General features: G+C 37.7%; 1 protein-coding gene and 1 long non-coding RNA gene across 3 annotated transcripts in view; both read right to left on the reverse strand.

Moving 5' to 3' along the window:
- The window catches only part of DNAJC12 (DnaJ heat shock protein family (Hsp40) member C12), a 36351-nt gene extending 29672 nt beyond the window's left edge, over positions 1–6679 (reverse strand). The window contains exon 1 of one of the 2 annotated variants that reach the window (XM_082715082.1): positions 6429–6679. In XM_082715082.1, the coding sequence (XP_082571208.1) occupies positions 6429–6506 (78 nt within the window). In that variant the 5' untranslated portion in view covers positions 6507–6679. The remainder of the gene's footprint in view (positions 1–6428) is intronic. The other variant, XM_082715083.1, reaches the window with a different exon arrangement.
- An 802-nt stretch (positions 6680–7481) lies between these two features.
- LOC309859509 lies at positions 7482–11842 on the reverse strand. The gene is made up of 3 exons (XR_014308739.1): positions 11764–11842; positions 10800–10848; positions 7482–7578 (listed from the first exon to the last, which is right to left on the reverse strand). It is a non-coding gene; the product is annotated as an uncharacterized lncRNA (long non-coding RNA).
- Between the last annotated feature and the right edge of the window lie 7697 nt (positions 11843–19539).

A 19539-nucleotide genomic window follows, 5' to 3' on the forward strand; every position in this document is an offset into this window, starting at 1 on the left:
GATGCCAAGTGTTGAATAAATACTTGATTATTGACTGACAGAAGTTCTTTCAATAATATGATTATAGCATAAGAGGAGCTTCTGGCAATTGTGATTTAGTCATTAAAAGAATGAATTGATTCTAGTGATGGGAATTGATATGCTATAGAAAAGAGAAGGCTCATTTTAATAAGTGAGTTCATTAGTATCCATCATTTCAGTTCACTTATGTGACACTGGATTTTTCCCATAAAACTCCAAATATTAATGATATCCCTGAAATAAATCCTATGAGATGATCCTACATCATTCTAATCAAATGACAATTAAAACGTAAGCCAGAGAAACAATTTGAGCCACAAAATATATAATGTAGTATTGTGTTATAATCCAGAAAAATTCAATAACTATTAATTCATAGGGACAAAACAGCTGATAAATAAATATGGGGAAAAGGATAACTTTTCTTTATGGAAGAATTCTTAGTAATAAATGTAAAATGAATGAGGAAAATAGAAAGTCACCATAGGCAAACACCATAGTGGTAAGTAATTGTTACAGGGAAGATCCACAAGGGGCACCTGAGGGGCTCACATAGCTGGGCATCTGCCTTCCGCTTGGGTCATGATCCTGGGGTTCTGGAATCGAATCCCACATCCGGCTCCCTGCTCCCTCTCTGTCTGCTGTTCCCCCTGCTGGTGCTCTCTTGTTCTCTCTTTCTCAAATAAGTAAATAAAATCTTTTTTAAAAAATCCAGCAAACAATGCTAAAAGCCTGAGAGACACACTATAGTCTCAAAAAATCATCACCAAAAATATTTTTTAATTACAAAAGGGGAACCAGTGCCTCTATAATGCAAGATCCTGGTAGAAAAAAACTGACAGATACCACCTTAGCCAAGTGTTCAGGTCAATAAGACATAACAGCATCATGTAGTCCTGATGTGATACACTGAAAAAAGTATAATATGGCTTCAGCAGTGTTCTTTCCAAAAACACATAACCTCAGTCTAATAAAGAGAAAATCTAAAACAAAACAAAATTGAGAGACATTCTACAAAATAACATTACTTTTCAAAATGTTGAGGTCATGAAAGATAAGAAAGGTATGAGAAACTGTCACTGTGGAGGAAACCAAGGGAACAAGACAACTGACTGTAATAAAGAATTTTGGCTTGGATCTTGGAAGAAAAAAAGCCATTAGTAGAAAAACTGATGAAATTAGAATGGGAACTATCCTTAGATTAGCGGTTGACTAACTCTGGCCCAAAGGCCAAATTTGGCCTGTCACCTGTTATTTAAATACAGTTTTATTGGAAGATAGCCATAGTCATTCATTTCACATATTACCCATGGCTACTTTCTTGCACTGGCAAAGCTGAGTAGCTGTGACAGAGACCATAAGTCTCTAAAATATTTGCTAGCTCAAAAGAGGGGGGAGGTGTCTGGGTGGCTCAGGTGTCTGGGTGGCTCAGTCAGTTGAGTATCATTCTCTTGATCTCTGCTCAAGTCTTGATCTCGAGGTCATGAGTTCAAGCCCTACATTGGGCTCCACACTGGGCATGGAGCCTACTTTTCAAAAATAATAAAATAAAGTAAAATGTTTGCTATCTCAGGGACAGCACCAGGGTGAAACAAGCAGGATACTTAGGTTTAAGGAGGTTCTCTCTCTCTCTCTCTTAGGTTTCTGCACTTGCATGACCGTGAGAGTGCATCCTTAAATTTTGTATTGTGGTTGGCTCAGTTGGTTAAGAGCTGCCTTTAGCTCAGGTCCTGATCCCAGGTTCCTGCTTAGCAGGTAACCTGCTTCTCCCTCTGCCTGCTCTGCCTGCCACTCCCCCTGCTTTTGCTGCCCACCCCCTCTTTCTTTCTCTTTCTCCGGCAAATAAATAAATAAAATCTTTGGGGGGAAAAAAAAAACTTAATAAAAAAAGAACTTGAAAAAAATTTGTGTCCTAAGTGCCCTTCTTTCTTCACTCCATTCCTGACTGTCTATCCATTCTTTAAAAAAAAAAAAAAAAAAAAAAGCCTGTTGGTCCCTGGTTAAGTTAATACTTTTGTACCAATGTTGATTTTCTGATTTGCATAATTTTACTGTGCACAATAATTGTAAATATAATGTTTACACCAAGGGAAGCCAGATTCAGTGTATATAGAAATTCTATGTTATTTTTGCAACTTTTCTGTAAATCAAAAATTATTCAAATATGTGGAGCACAGAGGACTGTTAGAGCAGTGAAACTACTCTGTAAGATAAATGGTATTATATGTTGTCCAAACTTATAGAATGTACAGGGGCGCCTGGGTGGCTCAGTGGGTTAGGCCGCTGCCTTCAGCTCGGGTCGTGATCTCAGGGTCCTGGGATCGAGTCCCACATCAGGCTCTCTGCTCGGCGGGGAGCCTGCTTCCTCCTCTCTCTCTGCCTGCCTCTCTGCCTACTTGTGATCTCTCTCTGTCAAATAAATAAATAAAATATTAAAAAAAAAAAAAAAAAAACCTATAGAATGTACAAACCCAAGGGTGGACCATAATACAAACTGGACTTTGGATGATAGCAACGTGTCATCATTGTAACAAGTGAACTATTCTAGTGGAGATATTGATAACAAGTGGAGAGGGGCATCTATGCATGAAGGGAGGGAAGAAAGTATAGGGGAAAGCTCTATACCTTCCCCTCAATTTTGCTATGAATCTAAAACTGTTCTTAAAGAGTATTAAAAATCATTTGGGGGATGGGAGGATGCCTGGGTGTCTCAGTTAGTTAAGTGCCTTCAGCTCAGGTGGTGATCTTGGGGTCCTGGGAGGGAGCCCCATATCCAGCTCCCTGCTCAGTGGGGAGTCTGCTTCTCACTCTCCCACTGCCTTTCCCCTACTCCTCCTTGTGTTCTCTCTCTCTCTCTCTCTCTCTCTCTCAAATAAAGAAATAATATCTTTAGGGCATGACTGGTTGGCTCAGTCAGTTAAGCATCTACTTTTGGCTCTGGTCATGATCCCACAGTCCTGGGATCAAACCCCATACCCTGGGATTAAAGCCCACATCTGCTTCCCTGCTCAGCAGGGAGCCTGCTTCTCCCTCTGTCTGCTGCTCCCCCCTGCTTGTGCTCTCTCTCTCTCTCTCCCTGACAAATAAATAAAATCTTTTAAAAAAAAATTTTTTTAAAGAAAAAGTCATTTTGGAGGGTGCCTGGCTGGTTCAGTCAGTGGAATGTGGGACTCTCCCACATTGTGTGTAAATATTACTTAAAAATAAAAAAAAATTTTAAAAAGAGATCATTTTGGCTGACTAGCTCAGTTGGTAGAGCATATGACTCTTGATCTTGGGGTCCTAAGTTCAAGTCCCAGATTGGGCATAGAACTTACTCAAAAAATTTTTTAAAAAGGAAAAACTTTTTCAAAATAAAACATTTTTTAAAATGTCAATTATGGAGTAGTCTAACTTACAAAGTTCCAAGTGTAGAGTATTACTGTGAGGCCAAAGCAATGCTCATACCCATGCCCACACCCACAATGTGCCAGGCACTATTCTAAGGACTTTATTTATCATGTCTCATTTAATCCCCACAACAACTCTATGAGGTGGGTACTATTATTAACTCCATTTGAAGATTAGGAAACAAAGGCAGAGAAAAGCTAAACCATTTCCCAAGATCACATAGCTAGTAAATGGTAAGAAAAAAATAGGTGTCTCCATTTATCTATCAAGTTTATGCTCAATTTTCAAGTCTGTGAAATCTTGAAATCAGGATGTCTTCTTATCAATACTACTGAAATGGTAACCAAATATCAAAAAATCAAGTAAGGTATAAACCACAGAGGATTGGGGCGCCTGGGTGGCTCAGTGGATTAAGCCGCTGCCTTCGGCTCAGGTCATGATCTCGGTGTCCTGGGATCGAGCCCCGCATCGGGCTCTTTGCTCAGCGGGAGCCTGCTTCTCTCTCTCTCTCTGCCTGACTCTGCCTACTTGTGATTTCTCTCTCTGTCAAATAAATAAATAAAATCTTTAAAAAAAAATAAAATAAAATAAACCACAGAGGATGCCTTACACACTAGTGGTGTGTATATTAATAAGGACTTTAGAAGATTTCATAACATGTGTCTTTTGTGTAAAATCTGATTCAAGGCAAAAAAGCTAACTTGGAATCAACCTTCAGTAAATGTTTTTGAAATGAGGGTATGTTGTTTTCCACTCAACACTGTGGAAATCATCCCAGGGTTTATATATGTCATTTCATTAATTTTCAATGGAAGCTTTAAATTTTAAGAATTATATACTAAAGCAAAAGAATTATATGTGTGTGTGTCAACACAGTTGTTATAAATAGAATCAAAATATAAGTTGCATAAGTTGCTTTGAAATGATAATTGGTAAATTGCTTTTGAGTATGAATAGTTCTGGTCAACTTTTTAAAGTATCATATCAAGGAATATCTAAAGTAAAAGAAATCCATCCACTACAAATCAACTAAAAGAAACGTCACACTTAATACTCAAAAAATGGAATTAAAATATTTTCAGAGGTGCCTGGCTGGCTCAGTCAGTAGAGCATGTGAGTCTTGATCTTGGGGTTGTGAGTTCAAGCCCCACACTAGGTGTGGAGATTACTTACAAATAAGAAAAAGTAAATATTTTTAATGGGAAAGATATATATGAAAACAGGGGAAAGATACGTATAAAAAGAATTGACAAAATTGTGACAGATCATTTTAGATAAATGACTGTAATCTAAACATGGTATGTCATTTGCAGAATCAGTAAAGAAGGAATGGCAAGACAATGCTTTTATTCTCCTTTTAATATATGCTACAGTACATACAGGGAAGTTTGACTATAACTAGTAACAAACTTGCTAACCATAATGAAAGAGACTGTCATAAACATTATAAATAAACAATAGGATCATTTTTTCAGTCTATTCAAAACTTATCCTCCTTTTCCTTCTTTGTAGACTGAGGAAACAATAACATACCTACAAAAGACTGACTAAAAGGATGTAGATATTTATTATGGGGATATAATCACCTTTACTTCATAACTTAGAATAACAATATTTCTTTAAATCCAATTTGTGAAGCTTATCAAGTTAAATTATGTTCCTTTGATTTTAAAAAGCTCCTTCAAAAACTATTTGGCAATAGCATAACTCATAACACAGGTGGTAAAAATGTCAATAAGCTTTCTCAATTGCTATTAAGTAAACCACCACTAAAGTAAACAAGAGTGACATATTACCCTAAAGAAGAAATATACAGCTAAAGGAGTATTATAACCTGGTGTGTGTGTGTGTGTTTAACTACAAGATACATAAGGTAACTCCCTCGGTGTGATGAAGATAGAGATTTTAATCCTTTAGTCCAACATCACATTTTATTTTCCAAACAAAATTAAGCATATTTTATTACTAAACTCCAGCCTTAATGAAACAAAGATAAATAGAAAAGAATTTTGCTTTAAAATATTTTGATATTAATAGCTATATTTTAGCAAAAATTTTTTAATAATTATTATATAAAATATAATATATTTAATAATATGTTGAAAGGTACTTCCTATTCATCTCAATGGTATTTAAAACATTGAAAAACTAGGAATAAATGAAATATTTAACAATAAGGGAACAATCAATTGTGATACAACAATAAAATGAAATGTGCAACATTAAAATATGTATGAAGAGTGTTCAATAATATGGAGAAATCCCTGAGTGGGTAAAAAGCAGGAATCAACAAGTAAATATATAGTATCTTCCCAAACATATCTCCAAAAATATACATAAGAAAAAGACTAAAGATTAATAAATCACATATCAATAGCATTATTCCTGGGAAATAGAATTATAAATGAGTTTTCCATAATTTAAAAAACTTTTACTGCCTTCAAAACATTTTTTATGTCCTTTAAAAATATTATTTTATTATAGATCCAGTGAATAACTACAGAGCTTTTCACATATTTTGTTTCAGAAGCCACCCTTTTAAGTAATTTCTCACACATGATTTATAATGTTAATATAAAAGGATGTTTCTTGGTTTATATAATTTAAATGCTCGTGTAAAAGTACATATTTTAATAAAACATTTTAAAAACACTAATTACTAGAAAATTACATTTCATCTAAATTTTAGTATAAATTACCATAATGAAGATACAACTTGGGTATTCTGTTAAACACTGCCAAGAGCATTACAATAAAATTTCAAATACATATTTTTAGTGTATTTGAAATAGAGTCTATGGCCATGTGCCAGAATACACAAATTTGGTCAGAAACCTCTAAAAATCACAAAAGGACACTACCCCACTAAGGACCCAAGATTTAAATCCTTAACTTTCTCTAAGTCAAATGTTCTTTAAAAGAATATAAGATTATGTTTTTAGGCAATTTGACTAAAAGTTCAAAGTTACCACCTTAAATAAAAACTTGAAAAAGAAGAGCATTATCCACAGTCTTACCGAAGACAGTTCATCACATCCCAGCAGCATGTAGAAATCTTCAGTGTCTTCTGAACTGTAATTTAGTATTGCATCCATTTCAATTACTAAATCAGCTTCTTTTCCCTCTGAAACAAGAGACAGAATAAGCTGTGAATTAATCGGAAAAGCCTTTTTAGATCTTGTTTTCAGCCGCACGTTCCAAATGGCAATAATGAGATTTAAGGCTGGTCACAGTCAGTACACCAGATGTCACCCTAGACCTTTGTAAACTCTACCTTTCATTGGCTGTTGGTGGAAGAGAAAAGAATAGGCCAAGTGCCGAGCTGTTTGCTGCAAAGCTGCCTGGGATCTGTAGTTTGAGTTTACAGTAAGTAATGCACTTGAACCATTCATTTTATGGGTTGACAAAGACTGACTATTTTTACGTACTCCCCAAATTACCCATTTCTCCATTCCCTATGTATTTTTATCTTTTTTCCTTTTGTTTTAAGAGATAGAAGAAAATTTGAAGCAATATAATCAAACTCCTAGAATTGTTAAATCTGAGTAGGGGGCATTTTTTGAGTGTTTAAAATATTTCATAATCTTTTAAATAGTTTGGGAGTAAAAGGAAATAGACTAGGAGAGCAAATTTTCAATCACTTGGTAATTTATTCATTCAACAAGTATTTATTGAGAATGTGATTTGTGCCCAGTGTGACTATGAGAAAAGATGTGATAAGTCAGTCAGTCAGTTCTTTTACTTTTTTTAAAGATTTTATTTATTTGACAGAGAAAGAGCACAGACAGGGAGAGCATCAGGCAGAGGGTGAGGGAGAAGCAGGCTCCTCACTGAGAGTCTTGATCCCAGGACCCTGACATCAGCGTCTGAAGGCAGATGCTTAACCAACTGAGCCACTCAGACACACCAGTCACTTCTTCAGGAGCTTACATTCTGATGGAGGGAGACAGACAAGAAACATGCAGACAAACAAGATCAATTAAAATAGTGATTTATACTCTGCAGGAAATAAAACAGGACAGGGAGAGAAGAACTGTATGCTGACGGAGGTTTGTCTCACTGTAGCCTTCCTCCTGAGCTCTCTCCAGGCTCATGCATCCGGCCCAAGGTGGGTTTAGGGAACTTGTTTCAGCTCGCTCTGGCCCTAGGATGATTTGCAGATCAGGTCTAGGATTTAGAGAAGAAGGTGAATGGTCACAGATGCAACATTTTAACCACCTTACCCCTTTAAACATTATCACCTAAAAAAAAGAAATGGTTTATTTGAGCTCACCTATATACATCTTCTTAAGGTTTATTTCGGAAAATAAATAAAATGCTGAAGCACCATTTTTACAAAGTCTTCATTATATATCCTCTCTTACTACGTTTCTGTGTGGAATTTGTTTTTAAAAAGTGTAGTTATTTTTGTTCTGGGGAATTTACATCCCTTGGGGTATTCGGAGGCCTACTTGGGTATCACAAAATACTGACCAGAAGAACTGACAAATGGCCTTAAAATCATGGGAAGTTGCTGCTATGGAAAATAGGGTGGCAAAAATTAAATATAGAATTACCATATGATCCAACAATTCCACTTCTAGGGATAGACCCAAAAGAACAGAAAGCAAGGACTTGAACAGGTATTTGTACACCCATGTTCATAACATCGTTATTCACAACAGCGAAAAGGTAGAAGCAGCCCGAGTGTTTGACACAGGAAAAAATAAAATGCAGTATAGCGGCACCTGGGTGGCTCAGTCAGTTATGTGTCTGCCTTCAGCTCAGGTCATGATCCTAGGATCCTGGCATCAAGCCCCGCATTAGGATCCCTACTCAGCAGTGAGTTTGCTTCTCCCTCCCCCTCCCCTACTTGTGCAAGCATGTGGGCACGCTCTCTCTCTCTCCCTCCCTCTCTCTCTCTGTCAAATTAATAAATTAAATTCTTTAAAAAACAAAATGGGGGCACCTGGGTGGCTCAGTGGGTTAAAGCCTCTGCCTTCGACTCAGATCGTGATCTCAGGGTCCTGGGATCGAGCCCCACATCCGGCTCTCTGCTCAGCAAGAGAGCTTCCCCTCCTCTCTCTCTTCCTGCCTCTTTGCCTACTTGTGATCTCTGTCTGTCAAATAAATATATAAAATCTTAAAAAAATAAAATAAAATAAAAAACAAAATGATGTAGAAACATCAATAATGCCTGAGTGATGTTCACCATCTAATTTTTTGTGAAAAAACAGTTAGAAACCAGTATGTACTATGTCAAAATTCACTGAGCATGAAGACTGTACATGTCACTGGGTCAAAGTTATATCTCAATTTAAAACCTAAAAACATGTAAAATTTTAAAAATATATATGGTACAATGCCAGTTTTATAAATATATGTTATGTGTATTTACAAAATATGAAAACGCATATATACCAAAACAGACCAGTTATCACTAGATAATAGGGTCACAAGTGGTTTACATTTTATTCTTTTTACTCATCTACATTTGCTAAGATAAACATGTATTATTCTTGTAACAAAAAAAGGAGCAATAAAAAACAAGTCAGTAAAAACTGGAAAATGACAAACAGCACACAGCTATTTATGGCCTTAATAGAGATGATAACTCGGAAGGTTTATTCTTTGTTTGGTTTAGTTTGGTTTGTTGTACATCCTAGTGCTGCTGTGTAATTAACCAGTTTACTCATCCTGGGACGCTCACATTGTGCTGTACAGTTGACAAAGAAGAATAAAATGAATGCACCCATCACAGGGCTTCCCCTCTCACAGGTGTCTCAGCTACTATCTTTTCTGATTGGTAAGTTACAAGAATCATAATGCAAGGTAAACAACGCCAAACCCTGTTCCTTGTTCCTAAATGATGTTTATACTTCAGAACTTCTTATTTTTTTTTTAATACTTCAGAACTTCTTTTAAGGGTAAAGTATTGCATTGCTTTATCTACACTAAAGTTGTGATCAAAAATAGAAAAATGACAAGAATATGCCATATACTGTATAGAATATATCATATACCATAGGCCTGAACAAAAACCAACTCTAAATTTCACCAAATGACAATCCAAAATGATAAAATAAGTTTGGGTCCATATATGTATATATAACATGCAATTAGAGTATATATATTATATATAAATTAATCAAATGCCTAAATGTAACACTTTCATTATTTGCTAATATACAAAATGATCAAATGACTTCACAATATTTAACTTTTAAGGTTTACTTTAACCTACATGTTTCAAATCATATATTATGAAAAATGTATTGTGAGTTTATAAGAATAAGGCATCTACCTTTTATTCTTTTTTTTTAAAGATTTTATTTATTTGACAGAGGGAGATCACATGCAGGCAGAGAGAGAGGGGGAAGCAGACTCCCCGCTGAGCAGAGAGCCCGACTCAGAGCTCGATCCCAGAACCCTGAGCCACCCAGCCACCCCTCATTATGTATTTAATAAATAGATGCAGCCTTTATGGGGTATTGTTCAGAAAAGGCAATAATACAAGACAAACAGATGCTTTGAGAAAAGTTGGTGTGCCACTTATTTATTTCTATTCTTCCCCCAAAATAAACTTCCAAACCTGCTGTGGCATCTCATTGAAGGGTATATTTTTAATGTTCATTGGGGCTTTTTTCCTCAATAAATGTAACAAAAATCACGTTGGGTCCTCTGGCTACTATTTATAGAAATGATAAATGATAAAGTTAGAACCATTCCTCCTTATGCCAAAATAAATTACATATAACCAAATTACTCAGAAGCCATAGAAAAAATTAATAATCATGAGTATATAATTTTCTTTTTAAATAGGCTCCACAACCAGCATGGAGCCCAATGTGGGGCTTGTCCTTAGACCATGAGATCAAGACCCAAGCTGGGATCAAGAGTCTGAGGACTTTCGCCAACTGAGCCACCCAAGCCCCCCGTGAGTATATCAATATTAAGTGCATTTGTGTGGCAAAAAAAAAAAAAAAAAATCAAAATCAGAAGGTATAATGTACAAAGGGAACATTTTCATAATTCCCATAATAGACAAAAGACCAACTTCTTTAATTTACAAAAAGTACAGACAAATCAGTAAGAAAAAAATTAACAACCCTGTAGAAAATTAGGCAGACAACATGGCTACTTTCAGAAATATAGATGGTCAAAACACATAGGCGTGCAACCTCATTTTTTACTATGAAACTTCTAATCAAAAGAAAACAAATTGTTCATCTTTCAGAGAAGTGGAATTTCTTAAGTTTGATAATACCAACACTAGAGCAGAAGTGGGGAAATAAACACCTTTATACATTTTTGGATAAGACTGTGAATTGGCACAATTTGGTAGTATTCATTAATTTTTATAAAGTTATTATCTCCTTAACTGGGCAGTTTTGTCTCTGTGAGTTTACCCGGTGGATTTACACCAAAATATGTTCAAGGCGATCATTTCAACATTCTCTGCAACAGAAAAAAAAAAATCAGAAACAACCAAAATGTCCCTCACTGCAACAGAGAACATAGCAGATGACTAAATTATATTTGTGGAAGAAACTACTATACAGTCATTAAAAAGAGAGTAAGATAGCTCTTTCTCCGCAAGTATGAAAAGATCTCTAAGATGGATTATCAAATGAAAAAGGTAGTTTGATAAGAGTATTATAGCACTGGGGCACCTGGGTGGCTCAGTGGGTTAAGCCTCTGCCTTTGGCTCAGGTCATGACTCCAGGGTCCTGGGATGGAGCCCCAAATCCGGCTCTCTGCTCAGCCGGGAGCCTGCTTCCGCCTCTCTCTCTGCCTGCCTCTCTGCCTACATGTGATCTCTGTCAGACAAATAAATAAAATCTTAAAAAAAGAAAAAAAAGAGTATTATAGCACTATAAAGTATTATAGCACTATCACTTTTTTAAAGATTTTATTTATTTATTTGACAGACAGACATCACAAGGAGGCGGGGCGGGGGCATGGATGAAGCAGGCTCCTCGCTGAGCGGAGAGCATGATGTGGGGCTCAATCCCAGGACCCTGGGATCATGACCTAAGCCAAAGGCAGAGACTTAACCCACTGAGCCACCCAGGCGCCCTAGCACTAACACTTTTGTGTACTTTTAAAATAATATGTACATTTGCGCCTATAATTATTTCCTTAAAAGGCTGGTGTTTTTCTTCTTAGGGAGGGAGCTGGGCAGGCACAGAAGAGAGGCTTTTAGTTTCAATCTATGCTTTTCTGAACTGTTTGTATCAAGTCAAGGAGCAACTACCATTCGTCTTATTTACATATGGTCGTTGAAAAAAAAAGAACTTGAAAAAATACATACTGCAAAATATATATAATAGGAATCATGTAGAACTTTTTATGAGTTAAAATTCTTTGCACCTCAAGAGTCGCGGGGTTAGATGTCCAAGCCCAGGCCAATCCAGATCAGAAAAAAAGCCCCAGTCGCCCCGGGCCGGAGAGCGGGTTCCCACCCCGGGACTACAACTCCCACCAGGCATTGCGAGATTAGCATGAAAGCGGCATGGCGGGAAGTCCCAATTACGTCGCGTCTCCAGGAACCACCCTCCGGAAGTGTTTTTGGTTTAGGTGTTACTGGGTTTGGCTTTTTTTTTAATTTTCCCCCTTCTCATCAAGTGCGGTAGTCTTTAAGGGGGAAGGAGAAAAACAGCTCAAGGTCGGTGGAAACAAAAAGGAGACGAGCTAGACGTTGAAGACTAACAAGCTTCAGAAGCGCCGAGTGAGAAAAGAAATTAGGCAGCCTACAGGTGGGCTCTGCGCAGCCCCCAGGGTCGTTCTCGGACTGGCTGGTGTCCTCCCTCTCTTTTCCTTCCAGTCTGGCGCTAAATTTCTGTCGTGATAGACAAAATCGGCACTTTTCCCTTGCAGCTTTTCGCATCCCGAGCTTTCAAGGCGCTAAACCCAATAGTTGCAGAAACTGCCTTTAACCGATCGTCCTGATTTCCCGCAACGCGGGCCCCCGCCCCCTGCTCAGACTGGGATCGTGCGGACACCACTTGCGCGACGTGATGAAAAGGCCTCCATCTCTGACCTAGCTCCTAGCTCCCAACGCCTGCTCCTCAGACGTTACTGCTCTGGTCCAGCATGGGACCCATGCAAAGAAAACGGAGCCTGCCAGGACCTTAGTCTCCACGTGTGTCACTGCCATCAGTTTGTAAAACAAGCTAATAAAATCCCTCCCTGGCTGCAAGAGCAGAACAGCATTTTGAGACCCACACATTGTGTCAAAAAGGAGTCTTGCTTCTAAGTCAGACATTAGAGTAGAATTTGTGAAAGATTCTTTTTTTTTTTTTTTTAAGATTTTTTATTTATTTATTTGACAGAGATCACAAGTAGGCAGAGAGGCAGATGGAGAGAGAGAGAGAGAGGAAGGGAAGCAAGCTCCCTGCTGAGCAGAGAGCCCGATGCTGGGATCAATCCCAGGACCCTGAGACCATGACCAAGCCGAAGGCAGAGGCCCAACCCACTGAGCCACCCAGACACCCGGTGAAAGATTCTTTAAAGGCTGTTGATACCTTAGCACCTTTACTCTCCAGCAGCTTAATTAAAGGATTTGTCAAAAAGAACAGTGGCTAAAAATTCCTATCTCAAGGCAAAAAAAAAAAAAAAAATAGCTATTTGAAGTATAGTAATAATGTCCCTGACAAGATACACAAGAAACCCATGAGTTTCATGGGCCTTCAGAGAGGGGACTAGAAGGCCCAAGTACAGGAATGGTAGGTAAACTTTATACTTTTATACCTTTGGAACTTTTATTAAGTGTGTGGAGTGTGTGTGTATTTCTAATTTTTAAAAAATTACTCATTTTAATGATCATAAAAAAGCGGTTAATATGCCATTTGTTGGTAAACAAAGAAGCCACCAACTTACTTGTTTGTGTCTACTACTAGAACATTTATTTTAAACAATGAAATTCCTTAAATAGTCACTTGATTATGTTTGGGAAGCAAATATTAAATATGTTCCTGACAGGGGGTGCCTGGCCGGCTCAGTCAGTGAAGCATGCAACTTTCGATCTTGGGGTTGTGAATTTTAGCCTTGCATTGGGTATAGAGATTACTTAAAAATAAAAAATATTTTGGGGCACCTGGGTGGCATAGTTGGTTAAGTGTTGGCCTAGCTCAGGTCATGATCCCAGGGTCCTGGGATTGAACCCAACATTGGGCTCCCTGCTTAGTGGGAAGTCTGCTTCTCCCTCTCCCTCTGCCTGCTGCTCCCCCTGCTTGTGCGCTCTCTATAAAAAAAAAAAAAAAACTTTAGAAATTAAAAAACAAATAAAAAATCTTTTAAATAAATAAGTCCCTGACATTTCAGCTTCACACTCCCTTCTCAAATAGAATTGCAGTGGAGTATATCAGTAATACGGTAATCAAATCAGATATGATGGTAATTTTAAGAAAATAATGACTTGAGGGTGTAAAACTGGACCAAATCATTCATGAGATAACTCCTGGCAGTAAGATCTGTGATTCTCTGGTCCTATGAGTCCTAACTCCCAGAACCTAGACAAGTAATCTCTAGTGCAGCTACATATTAAAATCACTTGGTGAATACACACACACACACACACCAATGCAAGGCCCATCCTATAGACTAATTAAAAAGGAGTCTCAGGGGGCGCCTGGGTGGCTCAGTGGGTTAAGCCGCTGCCTTTGGCTCAGGTCATGATCTCAGGGTCCTGGGATCGAGTCCCGCATTGGGCTCTCTGCTCAGCAGGGAGCCTGCTTCCCTCTCTCTCTCTCTCTCTCTGCCTACCTCTCCATCTACTTGTGATTTCTCTCTGTCAAATAAATAAATAAAATCTTTAAAAAAAAAAAGAAACTTACTGTTTTTTTTTTATATTTTTATTTATTTTTTTAAGTAATCTCTAACTCAAAGTGGGGTCGAACTCACAACTTCCAAGTTTAAGAGTTGCATGTTCTACTGACTGAGCCAGACCAGTATCTCAAAAACAAGAAATTTTATTTATTTATTTATTTTTAAGATTTTATTTACTTGAGGGTGAGAAAGTGAGAGAGGATATGACGCGGGGCAGGGGGAGAAGCTGACTCCACTCTAAGCAGGGAACCCAATGTGGGATGATACAGACACTTCACCAACTGAGCCCCCCAGGTATCCCCCCAAAACAAGAAATTTTCATTAATATTTTCTATGTCTTGGTCCCCATCCTCTTTGGCAAATTCAGAGAATCCATTTGATTTTGTGGTAAATTGACAGATACTATATGATTCTGTGAAAGCCCAAGCTTTCACAGAACATTTGCCAAAAGGAACTGAAATCTAAATATAGAGAAATACTCATGAGCAGCTTTGTGGCTCAGCACAAATTCTCTGAGTAAGTGGTATGCACCCAGCACTGTGAGAGAGCTAAAGGAATCTGTTTAGTGGTTCCTCACAAGGAACTTGCATGACAATAAGAGATAAGATTGAACTTGTGATGCACAGATCAAATCAGGCCTACCAAGCCATGTTCCTAGATATGAATTAGTTGCCAACATTTTAAAGTTGGGAAAACTTACATAATATTCCAGGCTTCTATTTCCTTTTGAAACATTGGAGTATCTGTTGGGGTTCACTTGCCATTCCTAGTGGCAACATTTGCCTGGAACCAAAGTGGAACCATTTAGATGGGGTCTGTGCTGTCATGTCACAGTCATGTCATGGTCTCCTGATTCCCTGCTGTTCTCTGACACTGAGGCCAAGTATCAGTTGTCAGGCATTATCACTTACATTTTTATCATAGAGTTAAAAGTGAAATATTTCTTGATCCCTAGTTTTATCCAAAGACAGAGCAAAAAGGCCCTATGTTTCAAGAAAAACAAGAGGACATATTCCTTTAAGAAAATACAGAATGTAATATCAAGTTCTCTGCACTCACATCCTAGTCCCTATTCACACCTGAGTTTATGATCCATGATCTACACTGATTAAAATATATATGCAATATCTATCTAGATAAGAAGCCATATATTCAAAAAATAAATAACAAAAAGATTTTTTTTTATTTTTTTTATTTTTTAAGATTTTATTTATTTATCAGAGAGAGAGAGGGGGAGAGAGCGAGCACAGGCAGACAGAATGGCAGGCAGAGGCAGAGGGAGAAACAGGCTCCCCGCCGAGCAAGGAGCCCGATATGGGACTCGATCCCAGGATGCTGGGATCATGACCTGAGCCGAAGGCAGCAGCTCAACCCACTGAGCCACCCAGGTGCCCAATAAATAAATTTTTAAAAAGCCATATATTCAAGTACAGGTAACTGGTTAAATGTGTGTGGTCTAGTTAGGGATTCAATTCCAAGGTACCATTTATCAGCCTTGATCCTACTGTAGGGGCCTATGCCGTAGGTTGCCCTTCTCCATTTGTATAAGAGTAGCGATAATAGCAAGTACCTCACTGGGTTGATTTGAGGACTGAACAAGGTAACATGATTTAACATGGTGTCTGGTACCCAGTGACAGCTCCCTAAATGTCAGCTATTTTTATCCTGGTCAGGAAGAACTTAGGGCTGGGATAAGAAATGGACAAAGAGAGTTGTTGGGGAAGTTGTGCAGAAGAGGTGAGCTGTCCAAAGATGGGAGAGAGACGTAACTTATCCAGATGGAGAGAAGATAAGACAGTATAGGTCTGAGCAAAGGTTCAGAAGAGATAGTGACCAGGGCCTGGGTAGTTAACTCATAAAATTGCAGGACAGCTTCCTGAACTGCAACATTTTCCTAATGTTTTAATTTTAAAATCTGAAGATGTTGCTGCCCCCTGCTTCATGATGTAAATAGGTGATTGTAACAATCACTGTAGCAATTTGAGGGTTTTCTTCACCCACCATTTGGCAAAGATTAAACAATTTCAAGAATTTAAACTTCTGAGTGTATCAGAGTTCCATTAAAGATTTTTTAGCTCTCTTGGGGCACCTGGGTGGCTCAGTCATTAAGGGTGGGCCTTCGATTCAGGTCATGGTCCCAGAGTCCTGGAATTGAGCCCCACATCAGGATCTGTGCTCAGTGGGAAGCCTGCTTCTCCCTCTCATACTCCCTTTGCTTGTCTTCCCTCTCTAGCTGTGTCTCTGTCAAATAAACACATAAAACCTTTTTTAAAAAAAAAGTTCTTTTAAAAAAAATGAGTGAATAAATAAATAAATAAAGTTGTGGGTTTTTTTAAGCTCTCACGATGGGTTGCTTGTTCTTGGACACAGGCACCAGCACTACCCCATAATGGCCACTAGAGGGACCAGAACCAAAGGAATCATCGAGCTTCTAGGGACCATATTCACTTTCCTAGATTCCTACTCAATATTCTACATTAAAAAACAACAATAACCCTTTTTTGTGCGTGAAGCATATTTTCTTATTTTATGCATGTTTAAAGATTTATTTATTTATTTATTTAACAGAGAGAAATCACAAGTAGGCAGAGAGGCAGGCAGAGAGAGAGAGGAGGAAGCAGGCTCCCTGCTGAGCAGAGAGCCCGACGCGGGCCTCAATCCCAGGACCCTGAGATCATGACCTGAGCCGAAGGCAGCGGCTTAACCACTGAGCCACCCAGGCGCCCTTATTTTATGCATGTTTAAATACTTTAATAAATCCAGACTTCTCTTGAAGGTAGAAAGTTTAAAGAGTCTCCAATACCCATCTACAAAACAGCCACTTAATAATGTTAAGGTTCTTGTGTGTTCTTCAAGTATTTGCAGTTGATGTGTAAACACATGTATTATTCTTTTATTTAAACCCATTATTTGTCCCCTGACTACTACTCTGATTTCATCCCCTACCACTTTCCCTGTAATGCAGCCTGTATTCCAGATTTTCAAACTCATTGAATTGTCCCAGCCTCAGGACCTTTGCACTCACTACATTATTTTCCTACACCACTCTTTTCCCACATCCTCCTCATTCAGGTGTCAGCACATTTGTCACTTCCTCGGGCTTTTTGTGTCATCCAACAAACAACTATACCCCAACCCATGTCAGTATCCTTTACCTTTGTTTATTTATGTGCTTGCATACCTACTTCCTACTAAAATGTAAACTTTATGATAGCCAGAGCCTTGGCTGCCTGTTTATTTCTATATCCTTAGATTCTAGGACATATATTAGGGACTTAAAAGTATTTGTTAGCTGAATAAATAAGAAAGTGTTATCCATACTATTCTGCAACTTGTTTTTTCACTTAGTGTATCTTGTATAAATTGTATTTTACTTTTTATTTATTTACTTTTATTTTTTACTTTATTCTTTCAGTTATATTATTAATTTTAATGATTTTTTTTTAGGTTAGATATTCATATGGCTCAAAAATAGAACAATATAAAAAGGTATTCTTAGTCTCACTAAGTAGATGGTAATCTAGCTACCATCTACTTAGTTCCCATTTAACCAGATAATAGTTTATATTCATGTACTGTGGATCCTTCTTTATGCAAATACATATATATTCTTATTCTTATTTTCTTCCCTTTTCACACAAAATAGTATATTCTATACCTTCATTCATTTAACCATGCATAAACCCGTAATTTATATGAATTTATAATATAATTTACTTAGTATTCTATGGATGGACTTTCAATTTTTAATAATTTTTTCAGTTGTAATCAGTATTGTGATAATTATTTTAATTCTCAATAAATGTATTGCAGAATAAATCCCTGGAAGTGGGATGACTGAATCAAAAGGTGTGTGTATACTGAATCATGAATGATCTTATCCAACCTCCTTCTAGGAAGATTGCCTCAATTTATACTCCCACCAACAATGTGCAGGAGCACTAACCTCCCACTCTCGCCCATGATACCTATTGACTTAAAAATGTTTGCCAGTCTGATGAATGAAAAATGGTTACTCACCATTGTTTTGATTCTCATTTCTTTAATTATGAATGAAGTTGAATACCTTTTCATGTTTTAAAAAGAGCTTTATTGAGGTACATTTCACATATCATATACCTCACCTATCTAAAGTATATTTAGCATATTCATATTAGGTTCCCTGCTCGGTGGGGAGCCTGTTTCTCTCTCTCCCCCTGCCCTTACCTCCCCACCCCCATTTGTGTGCATGCACTCTCTGTCTCTCACTATTTATATCTCAAATAAATAAAATCTTTTTTAAAAGTATGTATTTAGCATATTCACAACCATCACCATAGTCAATTTTAGAACATTTGCATCACCTCAACTAGAAACCTATATATATATATATGTGTGTGTGTGTGTATATATATATATATATATATATATATATATTTTTTTTTTTTTTTTTTTTTTTTTAGTAAGCTCTATGCCCACTGTAGGGCTCGAATTCATGTTTCTGAGATCAGGAGTCGCATGCTCCACTGACTAAGCCAGCCCCAAAACCTATACCCTTTAGCTATCCCTTCCTTTTCTTCCTATTGCCCCCAGTCCTAAGAAACCACTAATCTCTTTTCTGTCTCTATACATTTGCCTTTTCTGGATATTGCATATAAATGAAAGCGTATTTGCTTTTTTGGTGACTGGCTTCTTCCACCTAGCGTAATGTTTTTAAGACTCCTCCATGTTGTGGCATGCATAGTATTTCATTCCTTTTTGTGGTCAAATAATATTCCCGTGTATGGATATATATTTTTTTAATCCAGTTGTCATTGATGGACATTTGTGTTGTTTCCACTACATTTTTTTTTAGCAACATAGAATTTTAGAGCAGTCAAGGACCTTAGAATTGTGAAGATGAGACTACAATTAGCAAGTAACCTCCTTAATTACTATAACTGAAGAGTCACCTCTGGTGGATAAAATGCTACTCTAGGAAACACAACACTAAAAATAGCAACTTTGCCACAGGAGAGTTCTCTGTGTAATTTTAATGTTTCTCTTCTTCGAGCCTTAGTTTGTGTCTTAGCTCAGGCTACCCTAACAAACTACCATACACTGAGTGGCTTAAACAACAGGAATTTACTTCTCGGTTCTGGAGGTTAAAATTAGTCTCAGATCAAAGGGATGGCCAATCTGGTTCCTTGGTGAAGAGCTTCTTGTTGCCTTGCCGATGGCCACCTACTCATGGTCCTCACGTGGTGGTGAGAAAGAGCTCTGGTCTCTCTGTCTCTTAGAAGGCTTCCTCTGAAGATGTTACTTCCACCATGTGGGCTTCGCCCTTAAGACCTCATCTAC

The sequence above is a fragment of the Mustela nivalis genome (assembly GCF_964662115.1).
Source record: "Mustela nivalis genome assembly, chromosome: 2".
Classification (NCBI taxonomy): Eukaryota; Metazoa; Chordata; class Mammalia; order Carnivora; family Mustelidae; genus Mustela; species Mustela nivalis.